At 35.8% G+C, this 24,015-nt stretch overlaps 1 protein-coding gene and 1 pseudogene across 1 annotated transcript in view; both read right to left on the bottom strand.

Moving 5' to 3' along the window:
* LOC150096564 (epimerase family protein SDR39U1) overlaps window positions 1–17,926 on the bottom strand; it is a 73,959-nt gene extending 56,033 nt beyond the window's left edge. Inside the window, exon 1 of the mRNA XM_090408369.1 lies at window positions 17,788–17,926. Coding sequence (XP_090264495.1) covers window positions 17,788–17,818 — 31 coding nt within the window. The 5' untranslated portion in view covers window positions 17,819–17,926. The remainder of the gene's footprint in view (window positions 1–17,787) is intronic.
* On the bottom strand, window positions 5,951–6,069 carry LOC150096565 (5S ribosomal RNA; annotated as a pseudogene).
* Window positions 17,927–24,015: the final 6,089 nt, after the last annotated feature.

The raw sequence follows: 24,015 nt of genomic DNA, 5'->3' as shown, positions 1-24,015 counted from the left end.
AAAGGGGTTCATCATCCAGATCATTTGAATGAGAATCAATACATTCGTTCATACTGTTACAATCTAAACTTGTAAAACCGAAATCTTTGCCCATCTGCACAATTTCTGTTGAGATTTCCTCTTTCGGTGTTGCAAAGGCAACAAAGTCCTTTGAACAATGCGGCAAGATATTATGCCATACGACTCTCATGTTACTTTGAGTCACCTCCTGCCAAGATTCATAAATATTTTGAATGGCATCTTTTATGTTAAATTTCTTCCAAAATTCACTCAAAGTCCAAGAATCTTCTTCTGCTGCATCTTTAATAGCTTGAGCAAAAGTTCATCTTAAATAGTAAGACGAACTATGTAAGCCTTGAAAGTGGAGATAACGCCTTGATCCATCAGCTGCAGAATTGATGTTGTGTTTTTGAGGGAAAAAATGAATCTTGATTCATTTTTTCAATAGAGTTGGATGGCCTGGCGCATTATCTAAAAAGCAAAATTTTGAAAGGAATATCATTCTTTTTATAATAGCTTTTAACTTCAGGGCAAAAACAAGTTTTGAACCTGTCTTCGAAAATTGAACGAGTCACCCACACTTTTTTTATTCGTATGCCAATGAACAGGTAAATTGTTCTTTGTAAAGCCCTTAAGAGCTCTTGGGTTTTCCGCTCTGTACACTAACAGTGGCCTCAATTTTAAATCACCTCATGCATTACCTCCTAGAAAAAGTGTCAATTGGTCTTTTGACACTTTATACCCAGCTTGTGTTTTTTTCCTTCTCTGCTAGAAATGTGCGTGATGGCATTCTTTTCAAGAACAAGCCAGTCTCGTCAGTGTTAAAAATTTGATCATCTGTGTAGCCTTCCTTCTCAATAAGCTCCTACAATTCATTGGGAAATAATTCTGCAGTTTTAGTGTCAGCACTTACGCTTTCACCTTGGATTCTTACGTTACAGAGTCCCATACGCTTTTTGAAATTGTAGAACCACCCGCGACTTGCTATAAACGTTTCACTAGTAGTACCTCCTTCATTTTCGCTTTTATTTTGTCATATAGACTTTGCTTTTGCCTGGATTATCATTTGACTCAAAGGAATAATCTTTTTCTGATTACAATCTTCAATCCAGATCATTAGAAGGCATTCCATATTTTCCATTGTAGAAGATCGATTTCTCGTGATCACTTTTGACATATAAGAAGCGGTGCTCATTCCATGTTGTTTAATCTTTTCTTTGCTCTGAATAATTATTCGTACAGATGACTCATTGTGAATTCTCACGTGCTATTTTAGCAAATGAAGCGCCATTCTCGTGACATTTTATAATTTCAAGTTTCTTCTCTAATGTCAACCACTTGCATTTTTTTGTTACTCCAACAGTGTCTTCTTTGTTTTGTCTCTTTTCACTCATACTTAAATAATTAAAAAATATTAAATACTAATAATAACGTAAATAATAAAATGCCGTGGGGAAAGAAAGTGTGAGAGCCAATCGAATAACTACTGCATAACGTGGCTCTCGACTGTCACTTTCGGTGCTCGGGAATCGCTGGTCAGTGTTAACAATGTTAGTGTAATAATGGTAAGTGTAATAATTAAAACTGCGTTAGACCAAAACTCGCATTGTTCAAAACCGTGCTATACAAGGTATTCCTGTACTAGCCTGTTAATACCAACTTCACACTACACAGATTCAAAATCTGTGCATGCACTATCAACTTGGTGGATACAATTCCTCTGCAATTATTAACAGCACTCACCCCTTCTCTATTCACATTTCTATCCTTCTGGAAAATTATATATTCTTCCATTTCTATTCCTGACATCACATTCTCTTCAGACAACCAAGTTTCACTTATTCCAATTATCTATGGGCAAACTGACTCAATCAATGCAACAAACTCAGCTCTCTTGTTTCGAATACTCCCTATGTTTATGTACAAACATAACAATCCCTATGTCTTTGAGGCCATTCTACCAGCACCAACATTCTCTATTGTAGCTGCTATACCACACCTCTCTGTTCAGTCTAACCACTCCTGTTTCCCTGATCCTAACTCTGATTTCCATTCCTACTTGTCATCCTCACCTTTATGCATTCCATCACCTTGTGCTGCTGCAACCACATCTTGTATCCATCTTCCTTCTGTCGTGCAATCCATTTAGTTGTGCTATCCTGCTTTGCAAGTACTGTGATCATTTACTACATTACCTTCTTGGCTCTGTGCCTTCTCAGAAAACAATAGCCTTTCTAAATTCCCCAACACAACCCATTCAAATGCAATCTATCAACTTTAAACCATTTCAACTTTCCTTCCAATTCACTCCATAGATTTACAAATTGAACCCCTTTTGTCTCACACAACTCAGCCACTTAACACTGTTCATTATCTCTGCTCTCCTTCTCAATTCACTATTGTCTTATCAGGGCAACATGCTAACGACTTTTATAACAACACTATTATTCTTTACCTGCTGCAACAACTTCAAGTCTCTATCAACATTCTTTTTTTTTTTTCAACTGTCATTTGTGTCCACGACTACCACTAATTTTGATGCCTAGTTTTTCCTTTTCAGCAACATATCAGTTATTTGTTTCATTGTTCCACCAGGAAAGCATGTTTTGTGCACTTTATTAGTCATCACACCTCTAATGATCCAGTCCCCCCATACGATGATATATGACTACTCTTTGACTCTTTCTTCATAATTCTAACTTCCTCCTTCTCATTCTCACCAGCCAATTTCTTCTTGAGATGTTTATTATCCTCTTCCAGATGATTTAATTTTGCTTTTCATTTTCAGTAACTCTTGCCTAAGCTCTTCTACTATGGTCCCAACTCTTGCTCCCATTTCTAATTGCTCTAACCTATCAAGACACTTTTCACAAACATATTAATGCTTTCTTTCTTTTCGTTTACCCAAACAGTCCAAAATCTTCACATTTTTTGGTGCATACATACAGCAATTTTTGCAATGCATCCATTTAGAAAAATCCAAGGTGGAGCTCGATCTTTGTACTGAAGCTTTCTGTGCCACCGATGTGTGTTTCTTTATGGATGCCATTTTTGGCATCCATTATGGAAGCAGAAGTAGTAAGAACAAACAAGTAGCACTATACACTAATTAAAAACACTTTTTTAGCACAGGTGAACTCTACCACCACATTTTCATTCATGACATTATTGTATTGGACTGTATATATATTGGACTGGATATGGTGTGGGTCAACTGGAAAGGTGAATAATGCTAGAAAAGGGAGTAATGAGAGTCAAAGGTGAAAAAGAGACCTGAAGTAAGAGAAAGTGTAGGACCAGTAGCATGAATGAGGGATGAGATTGAAGAAGAGAGCATTAATATGGGAAACGAGAATGAGAAAATAAGGATGCAAGATGGACAGAGAGAGAGAGACACTGAGTAAGTAGAGTAGATGCTGGAAGCAGTAATGAACACAAGAAAGAATGTCTTAGGACACACACAGAAAGTAGTTGAATCTGAATAAAGTATATGATGGTAGTAATAAAGAAAGGAACCAAAGACAGGAGTGAACAAGTCACAGTTGAGAGGTTGCATAGATAAACTGGTTATAGACCCCAAAATGAGTTACTCTGCTTGTTTATAAATGACTGGAATATCAAAAATAAGAGTAACAAAATTGTAGCACTGACTGATCTGTCTGAAAATTGTTAGTAAGAAGCAGAACATAGTCAGATGATGAAGATATACTGACAGAATACTACAACTCCTAATATCATTAGAAAGCCAACTTATTCATCTGATCAGGGTGTGAGACTTGCTCTTCTCAAAAGCCTATGTTGACCATCGTGGCCAATTCTTTTGAACAGTGAAAAAACGTGGTGTTATGTCATCCATTCCCATAGCATTATTAAGATCTAACCACTTAACACCAGTATGATATGCACTTAAAAATTACTCTTTAAATAATTCCACTAAATCTTTTGTTATAGTCACCCCCTACTACCACATCCAGCCTAGTTGGCTGAGCGGTTAGTGTATTTGTTCCCCAATGAACTAGTTGCAGGCTTAAATCCCACCGTGAGCACATGTGTTTACAATTAATTTTAGGTGGGAGATGAATGTCACTGCCTAACTTATATAGGCTTGAAGTGCTTGATGAAGCTTCATTGGTCTCAAGAGCAGTTTCTGGACTATGTCAAAAAATTAAATAAAAAATATAAAATTAATAAAATAGACAAAAAATCCTTAACCCACTCACAGTACTAAAAAAAGTGCTATAGGTTTACAAGAAACTCTTCATGGATGGAAGCCACATAACACAAAAATAAATAAATAAAAATAATCAATTCATCCACCAGAGTCATCATCAATTTCCTGATGTGTACCCTAAAGGGGTGTTTGGGTTAAAATGATAGCACTACGTGAAAAAGTTTACATTATTATTATTTTTACAATGATAGTATTTTTACTTGACACTTCCAAGGACTCATTATGGGAGGGCACTTTACTCCACTCTGTTACACACATCTAACCATCTCCCCTACTACTTAATTCTCCTAGTACACTCAACTGCCATCTACTGTCTATCACCACCATAACAGTATTTTTTGATTGTAAATTGCATGTGTTCAAGGCCAATTTGCCTGTATGCAAGATGAAAAACCCAAGTTTTCCAGGAGAAAAAACCCTGCTACCTCCATATGAGATCGGCTAACTTACCTTCAAATGAAACAGCCCATATAAAGATTCCACTAGTAACAACAAGAATCGAACTCAGGCCTTTTACAATTAAAGGGCACAATATACCATCATCATAATGCTAATTATGGATATAGACCATATTGGTCTGTTCTGGTCTCATTATCCATCTAAAATCCTTTCTTGAGGTCTACCCACCCTTCTCTTTCCAAGTGGTTTGTATTTTATTATTTGTTTAGGATATGAGGGTTGGCCATTTGGTTTACACATCCTATCCATTTTTTGTTTATAATTGTTTAGTTTTTCTTCTATTGATTATAATTTTAGTTCTTTTAAAATATCTTTGTCCTTATTTTGATCCAATAATATGTATTTTGCAATTCTCATAAATCTCATTTCACTTCTTTTTATTCTTTATCTTGTTTGTTTATTGGCCAAATTTTGCTGCCATATAATAAATGTGGGCACTGCTAAAGTATTGTATATTTCAAGCATGTTTCTTTTTGTACTATATTTGGATTGAGTGTTCTATTTATCAGGCGTATAATCTGTAAAAATTTTGAAGTTTTTAATTTTATGTCTTTTTCTCTTTCATATGATATTTCACATCCAAGATAACTGCAAGTATTTACTGTTCTATTATTTTATTAATATTATTGTAATAAATTTAGTTTAATCCTTTATCCAAGTGTGAGCAAACAAAGTTTGTGCCTGAAAATATCTTCAGGACTGGGGTAAGGTAGTACAACACCAGGCAACTCGCAGCAAAGGTGGAGCAAGCTAGCATCACTCCTATCTCAGTATCTCCCATAATGCACAACGCATCTCCTTGTAGATATGTATAATGTTATGCATTAAGGGAAGTGCCACTACCCAGACTAGTTTCGACCTTTATTGAGGCCTCTTCAGTGGGAGCCAGGCCCAAGGTCGAGATACCAGGCAGAAGCAATGGCAGGTCATCTTTACCTATAGGAGTTGCCAAACGGTGTGCCACCTTTTTTATTAAATTACTCTGGATTTAGAGAAAGATGTTGAAAATTTATTTTTCACTTGGTTATACTGTAATAAATTTAGTTTAATCCTTTATCCAAGTGTGAGCAAACAAAGTTGGAACCTGAAAATATCTTCAGGATACCCCAGTCCTGAAGATATTTTCAGGCACAAACTTTGTTTGTATTTCCACAGACAATCACAAACAATCATGCCCATGGCAGGATTCGAACCTGCAGCCTTTTGGCTGGAGAGTTAATATGCTAACCACTCGGCCAACCAGGCTGGCAAAATAATTAATGCCAGCAGCACCCAGGGTTCCCATGTGACACCCTCTCAAGTACTAACTGGGCTCAGGTTTGCTTAACTTCAAGTGATCAGAAGAGAACTGGTGCTATCAAATCGATCTGGCCACTGATTATTAAAAACTATTTTACTTCTAACTGGAGTTTGTACACAAAATGCCATTGTTTCAGTTTTATCTATGGATATTTTCATTCCAAACTGTTCTACTATAATGTTTAAATTATATATTGCTTTTTGCAAACTATCTTTCTTATCTGATATCATTAACTGATCATCTGCAAATATTATTATTATTTAGGCATCCAAGGAGTCAAAAGACTCATTGCAGGAGGTCCTTATTAGGAAACACGTCTATCAAGACTCATCATGGGAGGTCCCTCCTAGGAAACACAAAGTCTATCATACCACTCCTTAAACTCATTGACCGTTCTCGCTCTCACCACTCTATCAAGCAATGCATTCCACAGTTCAACCACCCTCCATGCAAAGAAAACCACTCCTCATCCTCTTGCTCACAGTTTCTTTTTGTAACTTCCAGGGATGGTCACTTGTCACCACTCCTTCCTGCTGTTCAACCAAGCGAAAGAACTCCCCAGTGTCAACCCTGTAACCACCTCTCAACAGTTTAAAAGTCTCAACGATATCACCTCTCCTTCTTCTATCCACTAAACTCTGCAGTCCACATTCCTTCAGCCAATCCTCATAACTAACAATGTATAGTCCTGAAACTCTTTGTTATCTGCCTTTGTACCCTTTCCACAGTTAATTTATCCCCTTCAAATCCTGGGAACCAAATCTGAGAACAATAGTCTAAGTGTGGTCTGATCAGGGTCCTATACAATGGAATCATACCACTTCCAGGGATGGTCACTTGTCACCACTCCTTCCTGCTGTTCAACCAAGCGAAAGAACTCCCCAGTGTCAACCCTGTAACCACCTCTCAACAGTTTAAAAGTCTCAACGATATCACCTCTCCTTCTTCTATCCACTAAACTCTGCAGTCCACATTCCTTCAGCCAATCCTCATAACTAACAATGTATAGTCCTGAAACTCTTTGTTATCTGCCTTTGTACCCTTTCCACAGTTAATTTATCCCCTTCAAATCCTGGGAACCAAATCTGAGAACAATAGTCTAAGTGTGGTCTGATCAGAGTCCTATACAATGGAATGATAACTCTTTTATCTCAGCAGGTCAGGTTCCTTCTCATTATTGCAGCAATCCTCTGTGTTACCTTCACCACCTTTGCAATATGTCCCTTGAATTTCAGATTTCTATCAATCATCAACCCCAGATCTCTTGTATCCCCGCCTTCCTCCAGTATAGCTCCTCCAATAGAGTATGCAGCATCCCATCGATGTGTCCCAAACCTCAAGACCTTATATTTTGCTGCATTAAACCAAAACCCTCATTCATTTGCCCATCTGTCTAGCTTATTCAAATCCTCTTGCAGGAATACCACATCTGCGCTATTACTAATAACCCTTCCCAGCTTCACATCATCCGCAAACAACTGAATATCCCCCTACAATCAGTGGACTACAGGGCCTATATTCATATAGGTCCCAGTACTGAGGTATGTGGAGCCCCACTTGTAACCAGTTTACGGAAAAGTCGCCTCCAGCATTTCTCCCCCTGTAGATAATGAGTAGGTTACAATAATGTAAATAGAGTCAACTCTCGATAACTCAAATTTTTAATGAAGTCCCAGCCCCTTTAGTGGAGACTCAATGCTAAACTCTCTCGATTACTTGAACCAAACTTCCGATAACTCTAACTTTTCTGAACAAATTTTTAAAATTACGTTCGTGTACAAATTGTCACGTACCTTTTAAACTAATTTTTCCCCTTTTGTATGTCTTCAGGGTTCTCTTTCCATAGTGAAAGTATTAACTGGAACTGTTAATCCTTTCACAATGGAAAGAATACATACTCGACCACAAGGGCAACAGTTTCGTGGTTAGTGATGGACATGGGGGGGGGGGAACAGTGGACAGGGTCCGTTTGCTGTTTTCGCCGCCCCATTATTGGCAGTGCATCGCGTGAACAAGCTGAGCGTCGCAGGCAGTGCAATATCTACATATTATTTTTGCATCTTGATTGATCCTGTGTGTACAATGGCAAAAAGTGTTCCATCAATAAGAGCCTAAAGAAAATTGGTAGATGATGACAACCACATTTACGTGTTTTCAAAGAGAACTGTAGATGAACAACATGGAATCTGGGTTTGTGAAAAACGTTCCACCTGCAAAGGGCGTGTTTGGAAGGCCCAGTTGTGAAAGTCGGAAGCACTGCAATTGAGTGGTCAAATATGGCAACATGCAACAACCACGAATGAACGGCCACAGCAAATTGTTGCATCAGTAATTGCAGAGGCTCATGCCAATGTCAGCATTACTTCCTAAAAAGGGGATTCACTTAAATGAACCATTCGTCATGTTCAATGCAACAATGGTACTCCTGCTTTACCGAGCAATCTCCAGGACCTAGTAATTCCACAAAATTATCAAGAAATTATTATCGATGGCAATGTACAACAGTTTTTGATGCATCGACGAACTGCTCCCAGGTCGCATGCTTATTTTTTCCACTAGTAACAATCTTCAGTTATTAGCGCGTAGCCAGGAGTGGTTTTCTGATGCAACTTTTAGCACAGTACCCACGCATTTCCAGCAGCTTTATACAATTCATGTGGTTCAATTCAATGCAGTTATTCCAGTGGTCTATGCGCTTCTGCCAAACAAAACTCATGCCACATCTGTTAAGTTGCTTCAAGAAGTTAAAAATCTACAACCAGGCTCCAACCCCAGCGACTTATGACAGATTTCGAACAAAGTGCCATGCAAGCCTTCCAACAAGAATTTCCTAGTACTGTAAATACTGGTATTTTTTTTCATCTTTCCCAAAGCCATATATGAACAAGACCAAGAATTTGCTCGTTGGATTCGAATGATTCTGGCATTGGTATTGATTCCTCCTGCTAACGTTATTCAAGCATTTGAAGATTTAGTTGTAGCTGATGATTCCCCTTTGAAGCTATGGTGATTGCACACTACTTTGAAGATACATATATTGGAAGAAGACAACGGAGAGGCCGGCAATTACCCATTTTTGCCATTGAATTGTGTAATGTTTACACATGAACACTGAATGATCAGCAACGTACCAACAATGCCGTGGAGGGGTGGCACAGGAGATTTCAGGAAACTTGTGCTACTTTATTCTGAAATATTTACCGATTCATTGATTCTTTAAAGGAACAACAAGGGCTGCACAATTTCGAAATTACACAACTAACTGCCGGTAATTCAGGCAATCAAAGACAAGAAGTATGCTGCAATTTCTGCTAGAATCAAAACAATAGTCCAAGATTTCCAAAATCGTAATGTAATTGATTACCTTAGAGGCATTGCATACAACTTCGAGTTTTAAACAATTTTAATAATGTGCATTTATTCTATTAAAACAAAATAAATTAGAATTATTAAAAGATTAGGTGTATTATTTACATTTTTGTAGCTTACTCATTATCCACGGGGGGGGGGGGGGGATGTGCTGGGGGACAACTTTTCCGGATCCCCTTGTAACCCTCTGCCTCCTTGAAACTGCCCCACCATACACAACTCTCTGATACCCACTGGACAGCCAATCCTGAATCAAGTTGACCAACCCGACATCCAAACCCATGTGCTGCAACTTAAATATCAGTTTATATAAAGTAAATAATAGTAACAGTAATATAATATAATAACAGTAAATAATAGCGTATTTATTTTGTTATTCCAGGAAATTATTAACATTTTTGTAGCTTACTCATTATCTACAGGGGCGAAATGTGTTGGGGGACAACTTTTCCGGATCCCCTTGTAACCCTCTGCCTCCTTGAAACTGCCCCACCATACACAACTCTCTGATATCTATCGGACAGCCAATCCTGAATCCAGTTGACCAACCCGTCTATACCTGATTGTTTAAGGTTTTCCACTGTATTAATATTTCATTAATATAAATAGTGAAAAATGTTGGAGACAGAGGACATCCCTGTCTTACTACTTGGCTTACAGATTGTTTTTCAGACATTTTTTCATTTATTTTTATTTTATTATCTTTGTATATATTCAATATTGCATGTAGTAAAATATTAGGCATATTTGTTCTTTGTAATATATCAAACAATATATATCTTTTTACTTTGTCAAATGCTTTTTCGTAATCTATAAACAAAAGATGAGTTTCCAAATTAAATTCTTTTATTTTTTCTATAAGTAGTTTTAAACAAAAAACTGCATTTGTAGAGTGTCCTTTTCTAAATCCATTTTGACATTCTAATATTATTTTTTCCTGTATATTTTCAATTTTTCATTAAGTATTCTACTATATCTTTTGTAGCATGTATTCTATAAACTAATATCTCTGTAATTAGCAGGTTTTGTTTTATCCTCTTTTTTAAATATAGGTATTACTATACTTGTATTCCATTCTATTGGTATTCGTCCATTTGTATATATTTTATTTAAAAATTTTAATAATTTCTGATGAAATTTTTTTCCAGCAAATTAATACAGTTTGGAGTTTATCCCATCTTCTGCTGATTTGCCATTTTTTTTATTTGACTTAGGTTGTCCTTTAATTCTTTCATTGTTATATATCATTTAAAGAATTTTGTAAGTTACTGGTGTAATTTTTTTTTGATGTCAGTATTATCTGTCCAAAGATCTGTGAAGTAATCTAAGAATTATTTTACATCTATTTCACAATTTATATTTGCAGTTTCTTTTATATCTGCATTTATGTGTTTTAGTATTTTATTCACATTGGGTCTTATTATGTATATGTCATTCTCTAGATATGATGTAAATTTTTCCCAGCTTTCTCTGTGCCTCTTTCTGCTTTCTCTTTTGGCTATTGCTTGTCTTTTTTTATATTTCATCTTCTTGTTTTTTTGCTACTTAACCATCTTTTAAAGGCCAGCTTTTTATTTTCAATTACTGTTTTTATTTCATTGCCCCATATATGTAATTTTTTATTTTTATGATGATGTTATAATTTCTTTTATATTATTCCATTCTTTCTCAATGTCTTCATTTTCTTGTAGTTTTTCTAAGTAGTTATTAATCCTCTGTTAGTATAAATTTCTTACACTTGAATCATTTAGTAGTCTTACTTTGCAATTAGATTTTGTTTCTCTAGTTTGTTTATTTTTTCGTATTTTTTGTAACCAGTTTGGTGGAAACCTTAGTTTTGCCTATACTAAATAGTGATCTGTGTCGATTTCTAGCCTTCTTCTGACTTTAACATCTAAGGAAGAGATTTGCTGCTTTTTCATTTGCTATAAAGTAGTCTATTATTGATTTTTGTCCTCTTGCACGTCATGTATATTTATGTATATTTTTAAGTTTGTAGAATGTATTCATTAGTTTTAAATTATTATATAATCAATGAGTCGCTTTCCATTTTTGTTTGCTGTTGGTTCTCCAAATTTTTCTATATTATTGTTAAATTTTTTCATTCCTATTCTGGCATTAAGATCTCTGACTATAATTATATGGTCTGTTTTATTTAATTTTTCATATATTCCTTGTAACTGTTTGTAAAAGTAATCATTTTCTTCTTCTTTTCCTTCTTCAGAGCTATACACTCCAACAACTGTTAAATTTTCTTTATTTAATTTTAATCACACTTCTAATATACTTTCATTCCAGTATGTATAATGCGTTAATTTTGCTTTAATTGATTTATGGATCCAAATCATTACTTCTGTAATGATTTGGATTAACTTTCTCTTTGATGCCTTTACCACTTTGACATTCTAATATAATGTTATTTTTTCCTGTATATTTTCAATTTTTCATTAAGTATTCTACTATATAATTTGTAGCATGTATTCAATAAACTAATATCTCTGTAATTAGCAGGTGTTTTATCCTCTTTTTTAAATATAGGTATTATTATACTTATATTCCATTCTACTGTATTCCATTCCATTTTTTTGTTTCTGTAAAAACTGCAAGTTTCATATTTTCATCATTTAATATTTTATCTAATTCTTCCTTATGTGCTATGCTTCTAATGATCCATGTAACATATATTTCACCACGGTTTTCTTTTTCCAAAGTTTCTTAACCTTTTCCAGTTTGGGGTCTTTTTCAATGTTTTTTGTCCAGTTTGAATTTTGGTGAGACTTGAAAGTAACGTGTTTCCCTATGTCAAGTTACTAGCATGACAATAGGTATCCTAGTGTGGGGCTACCAACTTAAGGCAACTAGGCTTGTTTTATTTATTTATTTTTTTTTTTAGTAGATAGCGGAAACTACAGTTTGAGAGGAAAGAGGAATAAGAAGTAAGAGAGAGAGAGAGTAGTAGAGGAAAGAAGAGTAGAATACCAGTGTACAGATATGATATAACAAGTGTATATTGCAGGAAGTAAGATCAGGTCTAGCTCAGGTATCTCAGGTTTGCCATGCTTGTACTCACCAATGTGAGCCCGCTGAGAAATATATATACCATCATTCTTCCAACTGTGCGACTTTATATGAAATTACATTGACCATAGTTAAGTTGCTGATTTTAATTGTAGAAAACTGTACACTAGTTTAAAAAAAATCGTGATTTTTAAATATTTTATTTTACTTTTACATTAATCCTAGTGACAAAGTGACAAGAGTAGTTGTAGAAAGCATTTTACCTTTGGTATATATTATGTTAAAAACAACAAGCAATTTTATAAGCTAGGTTTTAATCGAGACCTCAATAAAGGTCAAAACCGGTCTGGGTAGTGGCCCGTGCCTTTATAATGCATAGCATCATACATCTCTGCATGGGGATGTGCTTTGCATTAGGGGAAAATACTAAGAAAAGTGATCGGAGCTTACTCCACCTTTACCACAAGTTGCTTCAGACTTGTTCAGGCGCAAACTTGACTTACTTGTCTGTTTGCTTACTTGGGAAAAAGGATTAAAACCTAGCTTTTAAAATTGCCTGGTATCTTTAACAAGAGCAGTTGATGAGGGGAAAGGCGTATAATGCCATTATTTTGGATTTTGCAAAGGCATTTGACAGGGTGCAACATGATAAGCTGATATTTAAGTTGCAGCACATGGGTTTAGATGTCAGGTTAGTCCACTTGATTTTCAGGATTGGCTGTCTGATAGGTATCAGAGTTGTGTATGGTGGGGTAGTATCGAGAAGGCAGAAGGTTACAAGTGGGGTCCCACAGGGACCAGTACTGGGATCTGTATTGTTTAACCTTTATATCAATGACATTGTCAGGGGATTGCAAGGGGGATATTCAGTTGTTTGCAGATGATGTGAAGCTGGGAAGGGTTATTAGTAATACTGCAGATGCAGCAGCCCTGCAAGAGGATTTGAATAAACTATACAGATAGGCAAATGAATGGGGGTTTTGGTTTAATGCAGCAAAATATAAGGTCTTGAGGTTTGGGAAACATCGATGGGACACTGCATACTCTATGGGAGGGGTTATACTAGAGGAAGTAGGGGAGACAACGGATCTGGGGATGATGATTGATAGAAACCTGAAATTCAGAGAACATATTGCAAAGGGTGAAGGTAACCCAGATGATTGCTGTAATACAGAGAAGGACAGTGACCTGCAGAGATATAAAAGAGCTATCGTTCCCTTGTATAAGACCCTGATCAGACCACACTTAGACTATTGTTTTCAAATTTGATCCCCAAGATTTGAAGGGGATAAATTAACTGTAAAAAGGGTACAGAGGCAGATAACAAAGGTGGTTTCAGGACTGTACAATGTTAGTTATGAGGATCGGCTGAGGGATTGAATGTAATTTGCATGCTTTGCAACACTCAGGTGAATGTACTAAATGTGCTGAAAGATGCAAAACAAAAAAAATTGCATTATTAATTAATTATTAAAATAAGATGACACACAGTTGAAACAGCTCACACCCTGTTACTCCCACCCCTAATATTGTTTCATCACATTCTATCTTTCTCCTTTCCCCAAAAATTTCCATCTTTCACCTTCTTCCCAAAGAACTCACAGCCCGCCCTTGAAACCCAGGTTTTAAAATTTGCATACCTTTTGTCTCACCCGCAATTCTCCCAAATCTCTCTATCTCCACATTTCCAACTTCCCCTTTCCTTTCAGTCATACTTCAGTACATACACCATACACCAGATGTTGATCAATAAGAAGACAACCAGGAACATCCTACAAAAGTATGTCCAAAATTATTCCTTCCTTGTATTCTTCATTATATCTATAAAACATCAGTAATGCCCTAAAAATTGAGTAAAAAGCCAATGACATCATAAACAGGGGTACTCCTAAACAAAAATAGGCAAAATAGTCCTAAAAATTAATATATATTTAGAGGAGTAACATGAAAAATTTTGCAGAAATAATATCAACCCCAAAAAAATTGCAATTTTCTTCATTTTCAAAAAGCTGTCAGGCTGAAATAACAGAATGGGACCAATTTTATTTTTATTATTATTATTACATGACACCTCCAAGGAGTCCAAATACTCATTGAGGGAGGGCACCTACTCTACATCTCTCTGTCTCTACCTAATCCACTGACTACACCAATGCATCTACTACCCACCACCACTAGTATTTTCACAGATAATCACAGACATCCATGTCCACAGCGGGATTCACACCCACAGCCTTTTGGCTGGAGAGTAGATATGCTAACCACTCAGTCAACCAGGCCTTTTTTTGTGTGAATTTTGATGCAATTTTTTTTAATAGAAGAAATTCTTCAATCAAGGTAATTTTGGACATACATATTCCACCACATTTATATGAAAGATACTAAAAAAAAAAAACTGACTTGTGGACTAAACAAGCATACAGGGCAGAGTATAAAATGGGAAAAAAGAGCACTCAAAACACCCTGAAACAGATAATAGCTATTTTGAAAAAAACCAGTTTGAAACTGCAAATAAGAAAACAAAAGTGCATACTTTGAGTCAAAATATGTGGTATTATGTCATCTATTCCTAGAGAATTATTAAGATCTAACTACTTAACACCAGTTTGATATTCTTAAAAATTACTCATTAAATAATTCCAATAAATGTTTTGCTATAGTCACTCCTACCACCACATCCAGCCTATTTGGCTGAGTGGTCAGTGTATTAATAATCTCCTATGAACAATTTTCCTCCAAATTAGTCTATTTTCAGCACTTCAACACTGTCATATAACATTTCTTGTTCTAAGACACTTCTGAATGAATCAATCTACCTAGATTTTGGCCTACTTCTGGATCTCTTTCCTGGCGCTCACACATTCTTGAATGTGAAAATGTCAAGTTCCTTTCTAATATCTTCCTTTTTTAATATGATTCTGCATAATGCCATTTGTTCACTCCTTTAATTTTGCTCAGAACTCTTATATCTGTGATCTCTAGTTTTTGATCAAGTGCTTTATTTCTAACCAAACTCTCATAGCCATAACTTAAAATTGGTTTGAACAGTGACGTGTATATACTACTAGTTTTGTGTTTTGGCTTAGTTCTCTCTTATTCCATATAAACTTATTCAATTGGCTCTCCCACCATACTAGCTTTGCTCATTCTGTTGTTTATTTCCAAATTTAATTTGCTATCTTCACTAAAATCTGTGTCTAAATAGCCAAAATATTTTACTTGTTCTATAGGATCTCTATTAAGAATGCGCAAGAAGTTTCTATTTCTGTAGTTCTGGTCTTTTTATTGTTGATTTACATGCCAAATTTACAGCTATTATGCAATTTAGTTAGAGAATCCTAGGAACTTGTACTCAATATATTTAGAATAATAGCATTATCTGCATGAAGCACAGAACTAAGTATGACAGGTTCTGCCTATAAATAAAACAATTTACAGAATGCGACATTGAAAGCTAACCTGAATTTTCAAAATTCAGTAAAACTAACACATCACCACTTAGGAAATTGAAACAGCTAAACCAATACCAAAAAAAGCCAGCACACCAGAAATGAATCATCAAGAATTACCAACACGTCCAACACTATTTATTATGTTGGCTTTTTTTTTTTTTCTTTAAGTATTGGTTTTAGCTATTTTTATTTCCTAAAAGATGATATGTTGATTTCATTGAATGTGAAGGTAAGCATTCAATTTTGTATTGCGTAAATTGTTTTATTTTCTTGTATTCATCAGCACTGACAGTACTGTGATATACATATACTGTAATAACACTGGTGTTCATTATTGTCTTCTTTCTGATAATGCTTGTATTGGGATTTTTATAAATGTTGCTTGTATTTCTTGATTTGGGGGGATATATATATTTTTTCAGTGTTTGTATCATGTTCATCCTGTGGATATTCCTGACATTTTACCTGTTTGCACAAATTAAATATCACGTGGGTGTACGCTCTGTTAGTTATTGTTTATTCATTTTATAGTAGGGTGTGGCATTTTGAGTGATATTGTTCATGTTTTTGTGATCTGTTTTGTTATTATTATTATATTGTTTACATTATTTTTAGTGTTTTTTTTTAAACTGCACTCTAAACTCATTCAATGTTTCCATATTCACCACACTGTCATGCAATGCATTTGACTCATCATCCTTCTTCATACAAAGAACCTGCTCCTCACTATCTCTCTTGCTTATCCTTCTTATACAGTTTCCAGGAATGTTTTTCTATGAAAAATTTCTTCTACGTTAATCCAATAACAATTCCTTACCAACTTAAACTTCTCACCAATATCCCCTCTCCTCCTGCTATTCAAAAGTATTTGGAAACTGCATTCCCTCGATCTGTCTTCACATTACAAAAAAAAAAAAAAAAAAATTACAACTTTAGTAAATCCTCACTGGACCCTTTTTAATATATTCTCATCGCCCAGGTGACCAAATCTGTGCACAACAATCCATATGAGGTCTGATGAAGATGCTATACAAAAGGAAATAGTGCATATTCATTTCTGCACATTAAAGTCCTCCACATGATTGCCATAATCTGATGTGATGCTTTCGCAACTTGTGCTATGTGGTCGCTAAACTTCAGGTCCTTGTCCATCGCCATTCCCAGATCTTGTCTCCATAAGCTTTCAAAATTTCCCCACTGAGTGTATAGTTCATATCCCATCACTGCCTACCAAACTTCAGAACCTTATACCTTGCAACAATGAAATGACAGTACCACTCACACAATCCATTCAAGTTTTTCTGGAAGGTCCAACATCTGCTTGATTCCTCATCGTTCTCTACAATTTTGCATCATTTGCAAACAGTTAAACCTGTCCCAATATCATAAATATAAAATTTAAACAACAGTGGTCCCAAAAACAGAAACCATTCAAGCACACTACTAGTGACTTTCCTCTTTTAGGATACTGCATCCCCATATACAACTTTCTGATACCTTTCTGATAGTCAGTTGCCTATCTACCTTACTAGCATCTAATTCCATCTGCTCCAATTTAGTTACCAACTTATTGTTTACCAATCTATTGAAAGCCTTTGCAAAATCTAAGTATACCACTCCATATCCATTCAGCATCTATACTGCTGTTATCTAACCATTTCTATATCATGGCTCTCCAACACCTTAATTAAACTTCTTGTATACAGACTGGATTATAATATGTAGCCTTAGTCCTGTAAACATCTCTGTGAAGTGGAACGATTGTACCTTCCTTCTACACCTTTGGGACGTGTGCTGTTGCAGGACTCTTCCTGCAAACCAAGACTTGCTGGTCGAGCAATGTTGTACTAAACTTATAAAACTAATGCAGTCTTAAATATCATAAATAAAATAAATGCACGTGTAGTAGCCAAGAGAAGCAGACGAAACCATTCAAGTTAAATAAAAAGAAATTTTACCTATAACCACCGTTCCCAATTTAGTTGTCATATCATTAACATACTGCAGACATAAATGTAGTAAAAAAATAATTATGCTACCGCTGCATTAAATCTAACAGCTTCCTTAGCAAAAGCGGTAGTAACACAAGTAAACACACACCAGCTGAACTTGCTACAACAATAATGCAGCATAGATCCGTTAGGGGAATTACTTTCGCAAGAATTGTAAATAATAATAATAAAAATAAATGAAATAAATCTCTAACGCAGGGTTTTCCAAATTTTTTGTCATCACACCTCTCTTCAATGGGATCTTAATATACACACCTTCCTTAAAAATCCCTAAAATAAATACAAGGAACAATGAAAACGATGCAATGAACTTAATTTCAATGGAGATATGAAAAAGATATTCAAATGAAATAAAAAATAATTATTTATCCTAAATAATTATATAATTTTAATATATAATTATTCCCGGAATCCCGCTTTCACATTTCACAAAGGAAATACCTTAAATGTCTGAAAATAACGGCTATGAGGCCAGTGTATTAAGATCCAATGTGTGTGCAGTGCGAAGCAAGTGTGAAAAAGCTGATACAAATGTTGCTATGTGGCTATGTTGCATATGCTTCTTACTTTCTTTCTTTTCAGTAGTATCATTATTAGCCTGCCATTGCTAATGGAAAGGGAATTTATCATTGGGCTATGACTCTCTCCTGAGGCCTTCGTGTGTGTGTGTGTGTGTGTGTGTGTGTGTGTGTGTGTGTGTGTGTGTGTGTGTGTGTGTGTGTGTGTGTGTGTGTGTGTGTGTGTGTGTGTGTGTGTGTGTGTGTGTGTGTGTGTGTGTGTGTGTGTGTGTGTGTGCGCGCGCGTGCGCGTGTGTGTGTGTGTTATTAATAATAGCAAAACAAATCGAACAAGTGTACAGAAGTGAATGTCACTAAGAATTTAAAAATTGTTACGAAACCAGGAATATGAGTTGGTAGTTCAGTGGAAGTAGCGTTTGCACTCCACGGCGTTAACAGCCCGCAAAGGAAGACCTAGGTTGAGGTTCAAATCTAGTTGCCGAATACAGGAACATTTTCTAAGCTTTTCTTGAACCGATTCCCGAGTTAGTCGATATTTGGCACGAGCAAGCTGGTTTTTACTCCGGAAGCTTGGGTTTTTCATCCTGTAAACTCAAGAAAATCGACCCTTGATCCCAAACTATCTCAGACAATAAAATATATTGTGTTAGGATTAGGGACCATGAGATGGCGACACTAGTCAGCCGCCTCTCTTCACCAGATGTCAGGTATTATTGGTGATGGTCTTGAAGAACCATTTAACTCTAACTGACTTCCAGTGGAGATAGAACTTCCCTTCTCAGTCTCCAAAGTTAGACAGGGCTAAAACGACCTCGCCTACTCCATGTAAAGGAATCAAGGGCGTTAGCAGTTTATAATTATCATTTACTGATCCACAATGATCTGTACACATACCGACCACCGAATTAGAAACCTTTATGCAGATATACATAAACGCCATTTACGCGGCGTATATGCAAAATACTTAGTCAAGTACGTCACTATATGTTCTAGCCAACTATATAAGAATGATGCCGATCAGTAGTCGTCAACACAGTTGATTGACAATAGGAAATCAAAGGATCATTCTAAAGTAGATAAACAGCTTATTGTGGGTGCTAGTCTGGCTAGAACCAGGGTTTTGAAAACAGTAGAACTGACTGATTTTTCAAAAGGTAAAATATCTCGTGTGTGTTTAATCAGTGGAAGAATAACCCGCTTTGTTTTTGTAAAAGACATAATTGTAGTCCTTTCAGATCGCTATCATCTTAAAAAGCTTGTACGAGCAAACAGAATCGCCTATATGCACCAATTCACCGAAGCACGTAATGACCGTTATATCATTGAACTATGCACAAGCAGAGAATCGATATTGGCACTCGCATGCCTATGTGGAAACTACTGATTTCTCCGAAGAACCGAAAAGTTCGTCTACAGTGGTGTCAGGATCATCTTCACAGGACACTGGAAAAAACGGTCCAACGACTCACCGTACACTTTGTTCTGTACCGATGGTAGGTAGAGAGTTTGGTGAGAGTTTCATGAAGCCATGAACCGAGCTTGCCTTGTAAACAGAAGTCAAGATTCTGGAGGTGGCATGTGGCATGGTCTGTTGGTATGGAACATGTCCCCTCATATTACTGGAAGGTCATGTGTCATCCAAAGAATATCTGTACATTGTTGCCGATGGTGCCCTGTTACCAACAAGAAACTGTGTAAACTTTCTGAATTCTTAGCTGATCATTTCAACTAGGACGAAAGCAATGTTAAATTATCTCTATTGTTATTTATAATCTAATCATTACATGATGAAGAACAATCGCAAATAAACCAAAGTTAAGATAATAAACAAGTTAGGTCTTTATCCAGATGTCAAAAAAAAGCTTACGCCTTTTATTCATTTATAGAGAGTAGGCGAGGCTGTTTTAGCCCAATGTTTGGAGATGAGTGGGGATGTCAATCTATAAGCGCAGCCAATCAAAATGAGTTGGTCCAAGACTAAAAATAATTAAACATGGCGTCTGCTGAAGACAGGCGCTTGATAAGAGCCACCATCTGATGGTTCCTAATCCTAACATTATGGTTACTGTCTGAAAATAGTGTGGACTTCGGGAGAAAAACTCGCTTGCCCGCGCCAGAGATCAACTTACTCGAGAACAGGTCGACTGTGCTGCAAGTTTCTGTGTTAGGGACATTATGGTTTAATTTGTATATAAATGATATACGAACTAATCTGAAGGAAAATGTTCATTTATTTGCTGATGACGCAAAATTCGGCACAGAGTAATAATTCATCAAGAACGATGTGGAGCACTTGCAGGATGATTCAAATAGGCTCTCAATATGGGCAAAGGGTAATAAGTTTCTCTACATTAATAATTTAATGTAGAGAAATTTAAATTATGCATTTCAGGATAAATAGGCCACAACCTATGAAACACACAGGTTGTGGTTCACAACCGTATTCCTGGATATAGGACATACTAGGGTTTTGGAGTGGTAGTAGATACAGAGTTGGCATTTAGAGTACATATTGCTAAAGCCTGTGTAACTCGGTGGAAGTGGCGCTTCCATCCTCAGTGCTAGGCTGTCCGAAGATAGACTTCGGTTTAAGTTTAGTTGGCGATTGGAGGAACTTTTTCTAAGCCTAATCGTCGTCCGGTTCCCGAGTAAGTCGATCTGTGGCACTGGCAAGCGAGTTTTTTCTTCCGGAAACTCGGGAAATCACTTGTATTCTGAACACTTGTAGTCTAGTATCTTAATCATTGAATAAGCAATAAAGTGCACATTGTATTGAGTCTGATTGATTATAAATGGTTAACATGATTCTGGATACTCACCATCAAATTTTCTATATTCTCTTTGCGAAGTGCATCTGTACATCCTTTAGATATATCCATTATCATTTTTATGAGATTGGTCACTTGCTGGAGGTCACTGTTTTTTCTATCATCTGATTAAGTATCTACGACAGAAATCAACTTATCACTATTTGGATTTCTTGAAGGACTATGTAGCTCAGTGAATGTGGTGCATGAATCTTCACTGCGCTACATCACACGAAGAAAGAGCATCGCAAGTTCAATTACTGATTAGAAGATTTTTACTAAGCTTTTTTTTTTTTTTTTGACCGGTCCCGGTTAGTCGATCTGTGACACAGGGAAGTGGTTTTCTTCTCCTGGAGACTCAGTTTATTCGTCCCGTAAACTGAGGAAAATAGACCGCAGAAGTCACACTATTTTCAGACAGTAAAAAAATGGAGTTGGAATTATGGACCAGGAGATGGCGGCACTTTTCAGCTGCTTCTCTTCACCGGAAGCCATATATAATCAGATAGTCTTAGGCCAGCTATCTCAATTTCGCTACCTGTGGAGATTGAACTGCTCTCCTCAGTCTTCAGAAGTTCGATATGGCAAAAGTAGCATCACCTTCTCAATGTGTGGAATAAAAGGCGTTACGGAAAATGAAATCAAATTTAATTTGATTTTCAAATCAAATAATAATTTTGTTTGAAAATATTGATTTTCAAACAATAACATTACACCAGTCTGGCAATTCGTTAGTAGTGGTATATGTAAGTTCGGTTCACTTAAACCTGGGTATTCCAGGTCTACTTACTCACTGATGAGACCTCAATAAAGGTCGAAACCGGTCTGGGTAGTGACCTCTCATCATTATGCAAAACAGTAATACATCTCCTAGGAGCTGCGTTTTACATTATGAGAAAATGTTAAGGGTAGTGAAGGAGCTTGCTCCGAATTGCGCTAGTGTTGTACTACCCAGGTGTTGACTTACGCTTGGACTCGCCCATACTTCTTCGGCATGAGACTCTAAGATTTCGATCTCCGAGTTTCGTATCCGACTTTAAAGTAATGAGGGATTTATTATTCCCTTAACTTATATCATGTTAGAGTTCTGGATAGGCTGACCATCCGTAACGTTTTGAACGGGACAGTACCGTTTTTCTCATATTTCCCGGCCGCCCTCTCAATTTTGTCCCGTTTTTAATCATCATCATCATCATACGTATCAAGGATTTAGGCCTAGTATGGCCTGTTCCGGCCTTAGAAGTCATCGTTGAATTGTTTAAGAGGACGTCCTGGTTTTCTTTTTCCTAATGGCTTGTACTTTAAGGCTTGTTTTGGTAATCTTTCTGTTTTCATTCTTTGAACGTGTTCCATCCATTTATGTTTATATTTTTTAATTTTTTCAATTACCGGTTCTTGGTTTAATTCTTTCATAATATCTTCGTTTCTTTTGTGATCAAATAGGGTATACTTTGCAGTTTTTCTCATAAACTTCATTTCTGCTGTTGTTAATCTTTGTTTGTCTTTTTGTTTTATTGTCCAGATTTCGCTTCCATACATTAAGACCGGTAGGGCTAATGTATTGTATACTTTTAGCCTAGTTTGTTTTTGAACTAGGTTTGGTTTAAATATAGAGTTGATTACTCCTGTTATTTTTAAATATTTTGCAATTTTTATATTTATATCTTTTTCATTTTCATAAGTGATCATACATCCTAGGTAGTTAAATGAATTCACCTGTTCTAAGATCTTGTTATCTAATACTATTTTAGTTCTTGTTGGATCTTGTCCTTTAAAGGCCATAGTTTTTGATTTTTCCCTTGATATTATCATACCATAATCTTTGGATATCTCATTTAGATTTAAAATAGCTTTCTGTAAGTTATCTTCAGAATTTGTAATTATTATTTGGTCGTCTGCAAAGAGGAGAGTGTTTAAGTTAACTGTAGGTGAAAGTTTAATTCCTTGATGTAAATTTTTACTCCATTTTATTATTTCATTTAAGTAGATATTAAAAAGAGTTGCTGAGAGGGGACATACCTGTCGGACCCCTTTGTTTATCTCTCTTGTATATAATAGCTCATGATTTAATCTTATTTGTATTTGATTATTTTCATATATACTTGTGACAGCTTTTAGGATATTATTTGATATTTGTCTTTCTTTTAATATGTTAAATAATATGTTTCTTTTAACTTTGTCAAATGCTTTTTCAAAGTCAATAAATGCAATATGTGTTTCTAAATTATATTCTCTTCTTTTCTCTATTATTAATTTTAGGCAGAAGGCTGGGTCTATACGTGATCGTCCTTTTCTAAATCCATTTTGTACCTCTAGAATAAAGTTTTCGGAATATTTCATTAGTTTGTTATTTAAGATTCTGCTGTATATTTTGTAACATGAATTTAGTATTCTGATACCTCTATAGTTTTTAGGGTCATCTCTATTACCTTTCTTAAAGATAGGAATCACAATTGCTTTTTTCCATTCTATTGGGGGGATACCAGTTGAGTAAATTTTATTTAAAAATAATAAGAGTCTTACTTTGAATCTTGTTCCTGCGTATTTATATAGTTCTGAACCTAGCTTATCTTCTCCAGGTGATTTTCCGTTTCTTGTTTCTTTCAGGCTGATTTCTAATTCTTCTTCAGTTATTTCCTTTTCATTTTCGTTGATTGTTTGCCAGTTGTCTTTTTTAAAATATTTGTCTGTCCACAGTTCTGTGTAGTAATTTAGAAATTCTTCTAATTTCAATTCAGTGTTTAATTTTATGTTTTCTTTGGTATCTGCATTTAGGTGTTTCAAAACCTTATATACATTGGGTCTTATTTTATATAAATCATGTTCTAAATTAGAAACAAATTTATTCC

The sequence above is a fragment of the Typopeltis vanoorti genome, chromosome 18, assembly GCF_054136105.1.
Source record: "Typopeltis vanoorti isolate ZY-2024b chromosome 18, IOZ_Tvanoo_1.0, whole genome shotgun sequence".
Taxonomy (NCBI): Eukaryota; Metazoa; Arthropoda; class Arachnida; order Uropygi; family Thelyphonidae; genus Typopeltis; species Typopeltis vanoorti.
This window is presented reverse-complemented; position numbering and strand designations above follow the sequence as displayed.